General features: G+C 36.4%; 1 protein-coding gene across 1 annotated transcript in view; it reads right to left on the reverse strand.

The window, feature by feature from the left end:
- The window catches only part of PCNT (pericentrin), a 77,007-nt gene that overhangs the window by 41,786 nt on the left and 21,890 nt on the right, over positions 1–13,331 (reverse strand). Inside the window, exons 16-26 of the mRNA XM_088536700.1 lie at positions 12,951–13,215; positions 12,581–12,668; positions 11,584–11,800; positions 9,958–10,196; positions 7,869–8,344; positions 5,912–6,488; positions 4,672–4,905; positions 3,608–3,772; positions 2,719–2,865; positions 1,330–1,481; positions 106–320 (exon numbers count right to left, since the gene is read on the reverse strand). Of these exons, the coding sequence (XP_088392826.1) occupies positions 106–320; positions 1,330–1,481; positions 2,719–2,865; positions 3,608–3,772; positions 4,672–4,905; positions 5,912–6,488; positions 7,869–8,344; positions 9,958–10,196; positions 11,584–11,800; positions 12,581–12,668; positions 12,951–13,215 (2,775 nt within the window). The remainder of the gene's footprint in view (positions 1–105; positions 321–1,329; positions 1,482–2,718; positions 2,866–3,607; positions 3,773–4,671; positions 4,906–5,911; positions 6,489–7,868; positions 8,345–9,957; positions 10,197–11,583; positions 11,801–12,580; positions 12,669–12,950; positions 13,216–13,331) is intronic.

Here is a 13,331-nt window from a genome sequence, read left to right on the forward strand (position 1 = left end):
TGAATATTTATATAAAGCATGAAGCCCCCCCTGCATAATATAAATTTAAATGAAAAAGCATTTTCAATAATATTATGTAACAGCACCCAACAAATTTGTACTCACCTTTTTCTAGGTGATGCTTCTGTTTGGCTTTGAAACACTGCAAGAATCCCATTTCTTCCATAATAGTCTGACTTTCTTTAGAATCTCCAGAAGCCAGACTATCATCAAGACAAAGACCAATCTTTCTACAAATAAGATCCTCAACAGCTATTGTGGCTTTCACCAGCTCCATAAGCATTTTCAAAATATGCTGATAAGATTCCTCCAACTTTTTCCTAAAAATGAAAGCGGAGATTGCAATCTCTCATGCAATCAATTTCAAGACACTTAGAACATACTGAAAAATTGACAGTCTAAAATGAGTATCTTGCAGTGGCATGAAAATTATCAGTGAAGATAATTCAGATATTTCACAAAAATATGACCATTTTTTCAAAGGGTAGGTTTGGCAAAAGCTTTAGCCTTCTCCAAAGATAGACTGAGAAATCATACTGCAGTCACAAGCATCTTCAGCTTTCACAACTATCGAAGCACCAGTAGGGGGTATTTTACTATTTTGCTGTTACAGATAGGACGAGTGTGTTGATATAGTGGATAATGAAAGCTATATTCATGCGGTCATTTTAATTTCAAGAAAATATATTAAGAGTATTTCTGAAGTGTGCGATATTAGACAATTCCTGCTATGGTCACTCATGCCAAAGTCTGAGTAAGTTCAGAAATACTTGATGCAGGTACAGAACATTCAAGAACTTGGAATCTTTGATACTTCAATACTGTAAAGGACACTGAATTATGCAGAGGAAGTACCACTGAGCCCTGGAAACACCAGTAACAGCAAGACTGTTTCTTAAAGAGAAGGGAAATTTTTCTAAAAAGCTTATCCAGGATGGTAGTTTTCCTTTAATCCATGCATGCCAAGGACAAATTGCACCAATTTATGTTGTGCTGAAAAGTTACAAAAAACAAGAGGTTTTCTCAATTTCCTAGTTTTTGCCTAGATTATGAACAGAAGAAACCCCCAAACAGCAGTCTCCATCAGTCCACACAGAAAAAGAAATGGGGGCAAAAAAAAAATTCTCTCTCCCTCTCTCTCTCTCTCTCTATATATATATCCAGATAGCTTAGTACTAACAAAACTTAATCACGCTTGCAAGTAAAGCCAGTATAATCACCATCTAACATTTTGTATTTGAGCAGATTAAATTTAAATTCATTGTCCATTTATTTATAAGAAGACAGGCAAAAGAATACTGAGTATTATATACCCTAAGATGTACAAACCTTTCATCCTGGGACTGATTGATATCAGATCTCAACATGGCTACCAGATTTCCTCCTTCTTGGTTCTCTCTATCTCGTCGCTGAAGGAGAGTTTCCAGTTCTGAGTTAGTCTCCTCTATTTGATGATTTAAAGACTCTACTTTCCTTTCCAGCTGTGGAAAAATGTAGTTATGACACAACAGACAGAAACAAACAGTTTGTATGAATTATGAACTTACTACTCATCACTTTCTATATATTAAATCACTAAATATTTAGCTGTGATGCAAATTTTCTTCTCAAACTACTGGAAATGAAGAATAACAGACTAAAAATGATTACCATTTCACTTCACCTTAGACAATGCAGATTTTGCTCAAATAAGCTGTTTCACCTGCATTCAGATTTAGTGCACACAAGTAATGCAAAAAGTATACCACAACTTCATGTCACACTTCAGTTTGTTTTTCATTTGCTTTCATTGCTCACCCCTCAAAGACATAAAGCAAATGTTGACAATGCAGCACACAAACCTGAACAGCAACCTGATCCAGGATCAGTCTCAGACAGCTTCTTCATTCCTTTATGTGCTATACCAGAAAACAAGCTCTAGAAAACATCTAGAAAATGTTTTCTCTCCACATATTTGTGTTCAGATAACATCTCTACTCCATTTAAAAGGGAAAAACAAACACCTCCCAGATTTTGCTAATTGAGACATTATCCAACAGCAATATTACACTCCATGCTACACGCTACCAAACAAACCAGTACTATAGCAACAAACCTGGCCTCAAAAGCAAGCCAACAAATGAGTCAAAATACCCATTTGGAAGGGAAGTGCAAGGAAAGAAAAGCATTCTATTCCCTGGTCAGCTTTCACACTACTCAGTAAACTCTGCCTGAACAGAAGGAAACATTGAGTTTTTTCAGCAGGAGAAAGTCTTAGCATTACTTTTACCATTTCCTAGTTTTTCCACTAAACACGAAAGCCGAAGAGCACAGTATGTCAACCCCTTCCCCCCCAAGCTGTAGCACAGTTAGTCTAAAAAGCTAAAGCACATTTTTCTACATATCTTTCCTAGGATAGATACAGATGCCATCAATACACAAGACACAGAAAGCAAAACACTGAACTTTTTCTTTTAAAGCCGTGTTAATCTCACTGAAAAAAGGTTAAAGAGCTCTGAAAAGGTTAAAGTATTTTCAAATTATTACCAAGTTTCAGTTTCCTTGTTACTGTTGGAGCACTGCAGCTAGCAAACATGGCACGTGAAGCCTTGCGCAATAGCAGTCACCTAGAGCCATGCACACAGTCCTTGCACATGCACCTTGAGAAAGTGGCAGTGCTGTATTAACAAACAAACAAAAAAGAACGCTTAAAACCTAGGTTTAAGTATTTTTCCAAACCTGCATAATTATATCTGCCTTTTCCTGTAGTTGTACTGATAACATCTCCTTCTCCTTTTCTTGAGCAGCCAGGACCTTTTCCTTCTCCTGAATCAACACCTGCTCCTTGTCATGCAGTGAAGACTTTTTTTCAGCTTCAAATTCCTCCTGCATAAGTAACATACATTTTGGATTACATACCCTTTACAATAAAAAACCCTCCACTTCCAGAAACAAAAGCCCCCCTCCTTAAACAAAAAAACAAACAAACAAAAAAAAAGCTCAAATCAACTAGCAGCAATCTACAGTCTAATCTCCAAAACAAAGTTATACCAAAACTATTTTTTACGAGTAGTTAAATAAGTAAACACATTATCTGAATGTGCTCCCTAGTATCTGCATAATTTCAAACTTATGGAACAGTGATGAGAAGCAGAAAAAGAACTGGCTAAATCAAATTGCTGAGAGATGAGACACTTAGAAAAAACAAAAGTTATGTGCGGTGCTGAGCTCCATGCAAGGCAAATAATTTACAAGAATAAATCTAAAACCCCCAATGTATATTTACACTGTTGACTGTTCTAGCAGCTATTACATTGCTTACTTTTACCTTGCTTTACTTCAGTGGGGCAGATGTGCTCTAAAGGAAGGTCCTGTCAAACACCAGCAAATTAGGGAGGTGAAACAAAGAAAGCCCTAGGACCCCTTCAGAGAGAGGCTTAAAAAAATCCTGGTTAACTAATTGCTTCTGTAATGTTCAGAATCAAGAGAAGAAAGAATTGTTTCAACCACACTGTAAAGTGCATGCACTCTAAACAGTGCTCACTACTGAAAGACCCCATGCTTTCTATTGGTGAGTAAAGAAAGCAGTTTTCTTCCAGGACATGAAATGCTTTGAAGTTAGACCCACCTTTAGCTGGGCGATTTGCTGTTCAAGTAGTACCTCTGATTGACACTTCAGCAGCTCAATCTCTTCCTGGAATTGAAGCTGCTGCTTCAATTTAACCTCTTCAAACTGAGCCAAAAGAGCTGTCCTCACAGTTTCTACTTCAGACGCTGATGCGGAAGCATACATCTGCATTAAGTAATATAAAATATTTTAGCTACAATGTTACAATAAAAAATAAAGGCCATCTAGACTGTTGGAGCACTTTCACAATAATTGTCATCAATCCTTACAGCTATACAGAACCGTTGAGTTATTGAGCCTAGCCAATTTTTCAAATTAGTAAGCAAAAAAGCAAAAATAAGTTATAAAATAACAAAGCTTGTGATGTTCAGCTATAGGTAGATAAAACTCAATTTTGACTGGTGACTTCTCCTAATTAACAAGCGTAATACATACTTTTATAATAGAGAAGTCTTGAGTAGTTGAGGCTACTTGCATTAAAACAAACAGTATTGTTTAACAGACAAAGAAATTATTTTTTCCAATTTCAATGTTAATTAATAAAAAGAACTTATTTTAGAACTAACTTCTTAGCATTCACTACAAAGCAAATAGTATCGAGCTTACACATAAACATCCCTAACATCAAACTGAAAGAAAATATGTGGAGAAGTGTTAGCTACTACAATGTTACTATGAAGAAAAGAAGAAATTTATGTTATTAAAGGTTGTTCCCTTATACAGGCTTGCAACAGTTAATGACCAGAATTGTTAACTACTTATGTTCAATCAAAATGAAAGCTTTAAAAAACTGAATTAAAAATAATTTGAAATAAAAGAATGTGAAAATGCTTCAGAGACAGAAATATTATGAACATTAAATATATAATAGTAAGGATAATAAACACATTTTAATTCTTTTAAGTCCTTCTAGATAGAGTCCACCTTTGTCTCTTCTTATCTACTGGCACTGATAAAGCCTAACAGCACCTATATGGCACTGTCTTATTTCTGGGATTAATAAAACTGAACTTATTCAATTTTAAAGTACAGCTTATTTTAGGTTTAGGATAGATCATTCTGACCTGTTGCTCATGTTCATGCTGTGCTTTTAGTTTCTCCAATTCTCCTTGGAGCTCCCTGGAATATTCTTCCTTATGCTTCTTAATTTCTGCCTCATGAAGATCCTGAAGTTCTTGGAGTGCTTTTCTATGCTTTTCCTCCATACCCAGTACTTCCTCACGTAATGTGTCCAGGGCCAGACGTTTCTCTTCCTCCAGCAAGCTTCTTTGATTTTGAAGAGCTCTGTTCAAATCATCCTAAGTAAAATTTAAAAACAAATCAAGAAAAATATAAATGGGGTACAAAAATACTTGCAAGGCACATGTGTAGCTGTAGCTCATAAAAATGAATATTAACATCTACTCCTGAACGATGAAAACACACACGCCATGTCTCAGAAAAGAGTTCTGTTTTTTAAGTTGTGTAAAACTTCTACTTCTTCCTTTATCCGCGACAGGTGTTCCTCATCATCATAATCTTCAAAATGTCTTTAGAATTTGTTCTCTGTATGAGGACACCCAAGAACAATTACAATGCAGATTTAAAACCAGTTAGTAGAGATGTGCGAAAAAAAATGCCCTTCTCGTAAGGTTTTCTTCTTAGCCTTACTGGACACGAAACCCACAAATTTTGTATTTGTGAAGTAGACGGGAATGAGACCAATCAGGAAACAGTACATCTCTTCCTCTGGAAGGTCCTGTAGTTCTAGCAATGAGCTAAACTCTCCTACCCCTTTGCCTTGGAAACATCCTGGGATCATTTTTTAACCAGCCAACAGCAGAGACCTCACATTTCTACCCTGCCAATAGTGAAATTTTAAGTATTTTTCAAGGACTTAAGACTATGCCTGCTCTCTGTCCGAGATCCTAAAAAAAAAAAAAAACCTGTTTTTGGCTCCCAGAAGCCTAGCTGGGATCTTGGAGATCACCTTTCCTTTCCCCTCGAGATTGTGCTAATAAGCAAGTTCTTTGAATTTACAGAGATGTCACTAAATCTATAGCCTCCAATATAAATTATGCTAAGCATTTATCTTGTGTACACCTCCCTCATCCTGACTAGAAAACTCCACAATTTTCAGTTTTAGTTTCACAAGTCAGCTCAGAACATGCCACACAAGCCTTAGTGCTGGCACAAAGGAGGCTGTAGAAACACACCCCAAGAATAAGAAAGGAAAAGGGGATTTCCACCCATTTCAACAGTTTCTCATACTTAAGAAGATATCATTAAATCTCAACCTCTATGCCAAGTTTTCTTTTAACTCACCTTATGAGCTTCCTGTGCTTCAGCAGCCATGGCTTTAAGTTTCTCCATGTGAACAGTAGCTAGCTCAATTTTCAAATTATTTTGTGAAAGCTGAAGTTCTTCGGCATGCTTTAGTTTCAGCACCTCTATCTCCTGAGCCAAGCGTGCTTGAGCTGTTTTCTCCTGTTCGCGGAATTGTTGTGCGTGACGCGTCTGTAGCTCCATAAGAGCTTGTTTGTGCTCTTCTCTTATATTCTGAATTTCAGATAGGTAGGAAGACTCCAGGGAATCCAGATTTGATAAGTGTTTAGCCTCCAGCTCGTCCACTTGGGCTTGATGCTTTGTCTGAAGTTCAGCAACAAAAGCTTGAAGCTGAGCCTGCTGTTTACTTTCTAGAGCAGATTTACGTGTCTCAAGTTCAGCTTGGTGCTTTGTCTGAAACTCAGCTTGAAGAGAACAAATTTGCTGCTTATGCTTCTCCTGTAACTGCTGGCTTTGGAGTTCTAGTTCATCAACATGATTCTTTTTTAGCTCCTGGAGAAGAATCTCTTGCTCGCTTGTGAATTTCTGAGTCATAGCCTTGTGTTCCTCCATAAATCTAAATTATTTTCAAGAAAATATTGTCATAAAAGGCATCAATAAATAGATAAATAATCAACTAATAAGAAGCAGGCCTTTCTTAGCCTCCACAGATTTTATTTCTGGGCTTCACATGCAACACTAATCCAAAGCAAATTGCAGAGATGATTTCATAGCCACATAATTAAGGGCTTGCATGATGGGAATTGTTGAGATCTGGTTATTACCAAGGAGAGAGGCACTCCTGTTAAATTGCTCACTAATATAGGGCAGCATTCACTCTAGCTCATTAAAGCACACTTGGAGGGTAGCATGGAAAAAGCATCTCTGATAATGAGCCCAAGGCAAGAGATGAATTTCAGGTGCCACTACAAAGACAGTTTCAGCAAATATTGCCTGGTAAGAGCATCTAGGACATAACAAATATTGTACATAAACCAAAGTATATACACCACCTACATTTTGAACATGTTATCTGCAAACAAACAGGTTGCCGGAAGAAAAATCTTTAAACACAAACTGTTTAGACCAAGACATAAAGCCATTTTGGAGCACATAAAGGATACTGAGACTCTTCAAACTATCTCATCTATCTGGGGCCTGTTTGAGGTTTGATGCAGAAGATTTAGTATCTAAAATAACACATTTGCTGTAATCATTAACTACAGTATTTTTGGGTATAGATATCAATAATTAAATGATTGGTTATTTAAAGGCTAGGCTTCTGATTTCAAAGTTTTCTTGGTGTAATTATCTCCCCAATCTTTTCTATGGGCGTATGCTTGGGGAAGAAGAGGCAAGTTTATAATGATGTATGCCAATATAAAAATGTATTTGTTTGAATATTTGAATACGGGGGAGAAGGGAGAAGGACACACAAACAGGTAGTGACAGCCTGCATCTCTAACCTGAACTTAATTTTGCTAGAGAATACTGAATGTGACCCATCAATCTCATCTTTCATTGGATATCAGAAACTATTTACTAGAAGAAACTTGCTCAAATTCATTTAAGTTGTTTGAAAACCCTTGAACAAAGATTAGGGAGTTTTCCATTTATATGCCTATATACTCTCTTCCATAAACACTAGTATGGGATCTTCAGCAGTGTCTAGTATTCTTAGTATGCAACAGGCAGAACTAGAGTAGATTTCATTAGATTTGCTAGACTAAATTTAATGCAGTTATATGAAGTAAAACCATACAGGAGACCTTAATGGACAACATTACTGTTCCTTGGTAGGATAAAAGCTTTGCATACAGAAGTTAGCTAGTGCCATCAGGTGACAAACCTAAATGGCTGTCATTTCTTAAACTTAAAATAAAAAAGCGTAACTGAAACAAACACTAGCTCTGATTATTCCCAGCTAGAGATAAATCCCCGAATACACAGTACTTACTTGTTTTGTGCTTCCAGGAGTTTAAATGCACATTCTTCTTGCAAACGAAGTGTAGCTTTTTCCATTTCTTTTGCCATAAGTGTTTTGGCCTCTTGCAGCTCTGTGACATACTGCTCCTGAGATTTCTGTGTAGCCTGTGCACTTGCAAGACTGTCCTCTAGTTGTTGCAAATTGTTTTGCTGCTCTTTTACCAACTTCTCTAATTCTACAATTCTGGCAGCCTGCTGATCTTGCAGCTGATTCATTTCAGTTTCACGAAGTTCAAATTCCTTTTGTAAATTTTGCTTCTCGTGTTCTGATTTGTTTTCTAACTCTATACGCAACAGTGATAACTTTCCTTCTGTTTGGATCCTCTGGTCCTCATTTTCAAGCTTCCATTTTTCCTCTTTTTCTTTATACATCTTCTCTATTTTCTGGACTTCTTCTCTAGCACTCCTTAATTCAGTCTTGTGATCTTCAATAAGTTTGTATTTTACCTGTAAACAGTTATTAAAAATGCATAAGTGTATTAGAACCAAACTGCAATATCTGAAGTATAAACTCATTTATATTTATGGTCTTGGAGAGATTCAGTTCTTGCAGTTAAGTCATCCTCCCAAACAAAAGTAAGGTTGAAATGGCAGCTTGCAGATAGTTTGATTCAATCCACTATTAAAAAGTAACTGCGGGGGGAAGAAACAATTGGGATTGGATTTACAATTGTACCATTTGTTTTCTCTTGGTACCATCTTCTTGTACCATTTGTTTTCTCTTCCCAGCAGTTCAATTTATAAAGCTATGATCAGCTTACATAATTTACAGAGAGCATTATTAAAGATCTCTTTTCAGTTCTCCTTTCTTTATACATACCAGTGATATTTTATATGCAGCATGCAATTCCACAGCTTATATAGTTCTTAAATGTCACCCTCCGCCAAAAAAAAGAATGGTGTGTAAAGACAGAAGCCAAAGCAAAACAAACTTTTTTCCATAACAAAGTCAGAAAGAGATGCTGGTAATAACTAGAAATAAACCATAAGACTAAAGAAAACAACAGGAACGTTTCTTAAAAAGGAAGGAAGAACTAATAAGAGACAGTGCAAGGGCTTTATTACAAAGCCCTTAATTAATTTTCTGCTCTTCCAAGTAAAAAAAAAAAAAAAGAAGAAAAATGAGTATTTAAGCATTCATTTATACAACACACCTATATATCATGCAATTCACAAAGCAAAGTTTGGGTCCTGGTAACCAAGAGCCCAAATTGATGAAATAAACTGATGAAATTAGTCCACTTGGCTTCTGCAAGACAGAGACGAGAAGTGAAACAAACCGCAGGTATTTCCAGACAGCAAATCACCATGCCATCCAACCCTGTTCTATCTCTGCTATCTCTTCTCTAGCAAGCAAGGAAGCAAGGCCACAAACAAGATATTACAGATGACAGAGATGATTCCTCATGTTATCTTCAAACATCTGCAAGTTTCCTGTGACTTTTTCCATTGTGTTTTTTTTCTCCCCCCCTATTTGGAAAAGATACAGATACCTACTTCTCTTCAAAGACAGGGTGAAAGAGAATTTGAGAAATAAGAATATTAATCGAATTCTGATATGCATTTAAATATTGAAATAGATTAAAGAATACACTAAGATCCAACCTAACTGTATTCTCAGATAGGATAGTCAATTTAATGGATAGAGAGGGAAGACACCAAATGTGATTTTATCAACTTTAAGTCTTTGACAAAGAAGGTGTAAGGTCCACACCAAAGCAAACAAAGAGTTTGCTGTTTGATCGTTTCTTTTTCCTCAAAACGACTGAGTGAAAAGTTACTTCTGCTCAATGAAAAGGTGCATGGTCAGTACTTGAAGCATGTGCCTTCCCACAGTGTGCTCCTGAAAAAAATTAAGCTGTGGGAAACCAAGCATTTAATGACAGAGGGCTCTGAGTCCTATACCAATAATTTGTAGGTGGGTAGCTCCCTTTCAAGACAAAATTACTATCATTAACTTAAAACAATTAAAGAGAAGTGCAACTTCTATTTCACTTGGCCTTCTCAACAGGATTGAGTTCACCCAAATCCATATAAAACAACACTTTAATACCAATTACCTTTTCCATTTCTTCTTTCAGATGCTTTTCATTCTGCACAGAAATATCTTTTTGTTTAGCAATCTCTTCCTTTAAGTGCTTTATTTCTTCTAAAAGTTCTTCTATATACTGCTTCTCAGACTGGAGGACAGAGACCTTTTCCTTATGTTCTTTCTCCAGCACAGACATTCGCTCAGCCACCTCCATTTCTACCTGTCGCGCTGCATCTTGAGCACTCTGTAGTCGCAGTCTGGTGATTTCTGAATAAACAATAGAACAACATGCTGGAATTTATTTTAACGGGCCTTATTAATTCACAGCAATAAAACAATGCTAAATGTTGCTAGTTGCACAGTTTATCAGTAGACACACCTAACTACAGAACAAGAAATGTTTATCAAAATGACTTCTGTTCTGCTCCACTTCATTATCAACATTAATCTTTTATCAATACGAGCACACAAAGAATAATGCAAAGAATTATATCTTATGGCATGACTTCCCTTGTATCAGCAGTAGTCAACAGGAGTTGACCTTTGTGGGAAATGTAATGACAGATTACTGAAAGTTTTATCTCCTTTTATGCAGGAATTCTTTGGATAAAGAATTCCCCTGAAGGGGCAGATGGTGCAACTCTCTATCTAAACATTCTCCCTTGGGCAGGTTTGATACTTGGTCTAACAGAGGGGGAAAAAAACGCCATAAATATAATTACAATTTCTAAAGGGTTTGCTGATCCTTTCAGCCAACATAGAGTAGAATAGTCAGTCATGTGTGTCAGTGAGGCATGGATGACAATTGAAAAGGTTGTATATTTTACTATGCTCCCAGAAGGATGTGGCAGATACAAGAACTACTGTGATCCCTTACCTGAACCTCAACAATAAATGCATTTCATACTGAAAAGATGCAAAGCAGTACATTTATATAAATTACAAGCTTGTATCTTCCAAGAAAAGCAGCAACTGTAGAGAAATTATATAAAATCATGATGATGTAGCAAGCCTCATTTCAACTGAGCCAGAAGAGGGTCTTTAGCCTGAATTGTATAGCAGAAGTTAACTATTGCAAATTCTGTCCCCCATAAATAGTTTATTTTTGAAAAAAAAAATCCCAATATATGTAACACTTGTGGAATATATAAGGGAAACAGCATAGATTGCTATAAAATTAATGAAACAAAAACTTACAAAAGAGGTATGGAACAGGAGTTAGCCTATTCCATAGAATAGACTATAGATGATGGAAAAAGAGGCCTATTTCATATGAATATAAAAACACCATGGCTAAAAGACAAGATAAGAACATTTCATATAAGTATTCATTTCTGATTTTACTGTGCTGCTCTAGACATCAAGAACGGAAATCTGATCAAATTTTTAGCAATTACTCCTGGTTTTAGTAAACTTCACTACAAAACAACCAACTTCAGGTCACCACATCCTTGAAAGTTAATTCATGCCAAGAAGAGCCAAAGAGCAAAATGTCCAGTCCAAAAAACAAACAAGCCTTAAGTGTTCCCTGTAGTTCACAGTAAGCTAATAACACATTTTTAAATTTCTTCAAATAAGCCTTTAGATATATTAAAACAAAACAAACCCACAAACAGTTTGATATTTTACTTCCTAATCTCTTGGTTGATCTTACCTTTGATATGTTCTTCTGAAAGTCTAGCGCGGAGCTGCTCAAGTTCTAGACAATGCTTTTTCTTCATTTCCTCAATTTCTTTTATATATTTGTCCGAAAGATCCATCTTCATTTTCATTAGGTCCTCCTTATACTGAAGTGCAAGGGAAGACCTTAAGGTATCTAATTCACACCTATGCTGTTCTTTAAGCTGCACTCGCAAACAGGCAAGTTCTTCCTACATAAGAAATGGATGAAAAACACACTTTTAGTTGTGAAGTAACCATGCTAGAAATGATTCAATGAAAATGCTATATGAACCACACTGTAAAGCACCTTTTTCACAGGCATATATATGCTTTCCCCAAACCTGCAGCTTTTGCTCTGTCATGGCCATTCTACTCTCTACTGTGACAACAGAGCACCCAGAAGTAAAGATACCCTGGAGTCATGACACAAAGCAGATCAGAGCCTTATGGGCTGTTCGAAAGCGTACCAGAGAGGGAAGTCTCACAAACATTTGGATAAAAAAATCCCTCTCACCTCTGAAAAGCTCCTCTTATATGTGCCTCAGAACATAGAAGTTATGATCTATGAACACAGGTTCATATTCATGAAACTAGATGAAAATACATGAAAATAGATGACTGAACAGAAGAGAGACTAAACTAGTGTCTCAAGTGGCAGCAGTAAAAGTCACAATTACTACAGAGTTCAAGACAAGAGAAACAGCATGAATTCTGCAACATGTGGGGAAGAGCTCTGATCAGAGCTCATACTTTATGAGGCACAGGATAATCCAAATGCAGGACAATTGCAAAACACCAAAGTTCTTCTGTTCTGCTATGGTAAGAACTATTTAAAGCTGATAATTTACAACAGACTTGACAAAGACTAATGAAGCCTTAATAAATGTCTCAAACACAACTTTAACTGTTTCCTAAAAATGGGAACCAGACATCAATTTTCATATGGGTAATGTAATAACTACTAGAGCTTTAATACGGCAAAATTTTACCTTATGTTGCTCCAGCTGTTGATTTAGTTGGTCAAGTATGACTCTCCTCTCTTTTTCAGTTGTCTCTTCAAAAACTGTGACAGAGGAACTAAGAGAACACATTTTTAGAAACTTAAGACCACACCACACGTCAAAAATTAAGTTAAATGAGCTTGTCAAACTTACAATATTGTACTTAAAGTAGCTACGGAGCAACCATAATAGCTATACAGGAAAATATCTTCCACATTCATGACTTTTTTCACTGGTATTCTAACTTCAAATCACCTTATCCCCAATGCCAACATCTTTAGAGGCTAACATCATCATTATATGAAAAATTTGGAAGCATTGGTCATAACCTGAGATTAAAGGAAACAGAATAGATCACCTGATATCCACTGCTTGATCCTGGCTCACATCTAACTCCAACAATGAATATTCCTTCAGTTCTTGCAGTCTCTGATGCAGCAAAGTCAGCTCCTCTCTGTAGTTTTCTTCAGCTATGCTCAATTTCTTTTCAAAATAAAGTCTCAATTGTTCTAATTCAGTTTCATGCTCACTTTTCCTTTGCTGTCGTTGCTGTTCAAATTCTTGCTTTAAACGTTCTATTTCCTCCACTTGTGATGCACGGGCCAGGAGCTGCTCTTTTAACTCTGAGATGGAGGCAAGAAGAACACAACATCTCACTGCATCTTTTTAAGTACGCATTTGGCTAAACTCATTCTGTGAGGATTAGCCATATTTTAGTTGTTGGGATTGCTGTAAAACA

This window comes from Tinamus guttatus, unplaced genomic scaffold (genome assembly GCF_059628265.1).
Source record: "Tinamus guttatus ecotype Peru unplaced genomic scaffold, ASM5962826v1 Tinamus_guttatus_pri_ptg000702l, whole genome shotgun sequence".
NCBI classification, from domain to species: domain Eukaryota; kingdom Metazoa; phylum Chordata; class Aves; order Tinamiformes; family Tinamidae; genus Tinamus; species Tinamus guttatus.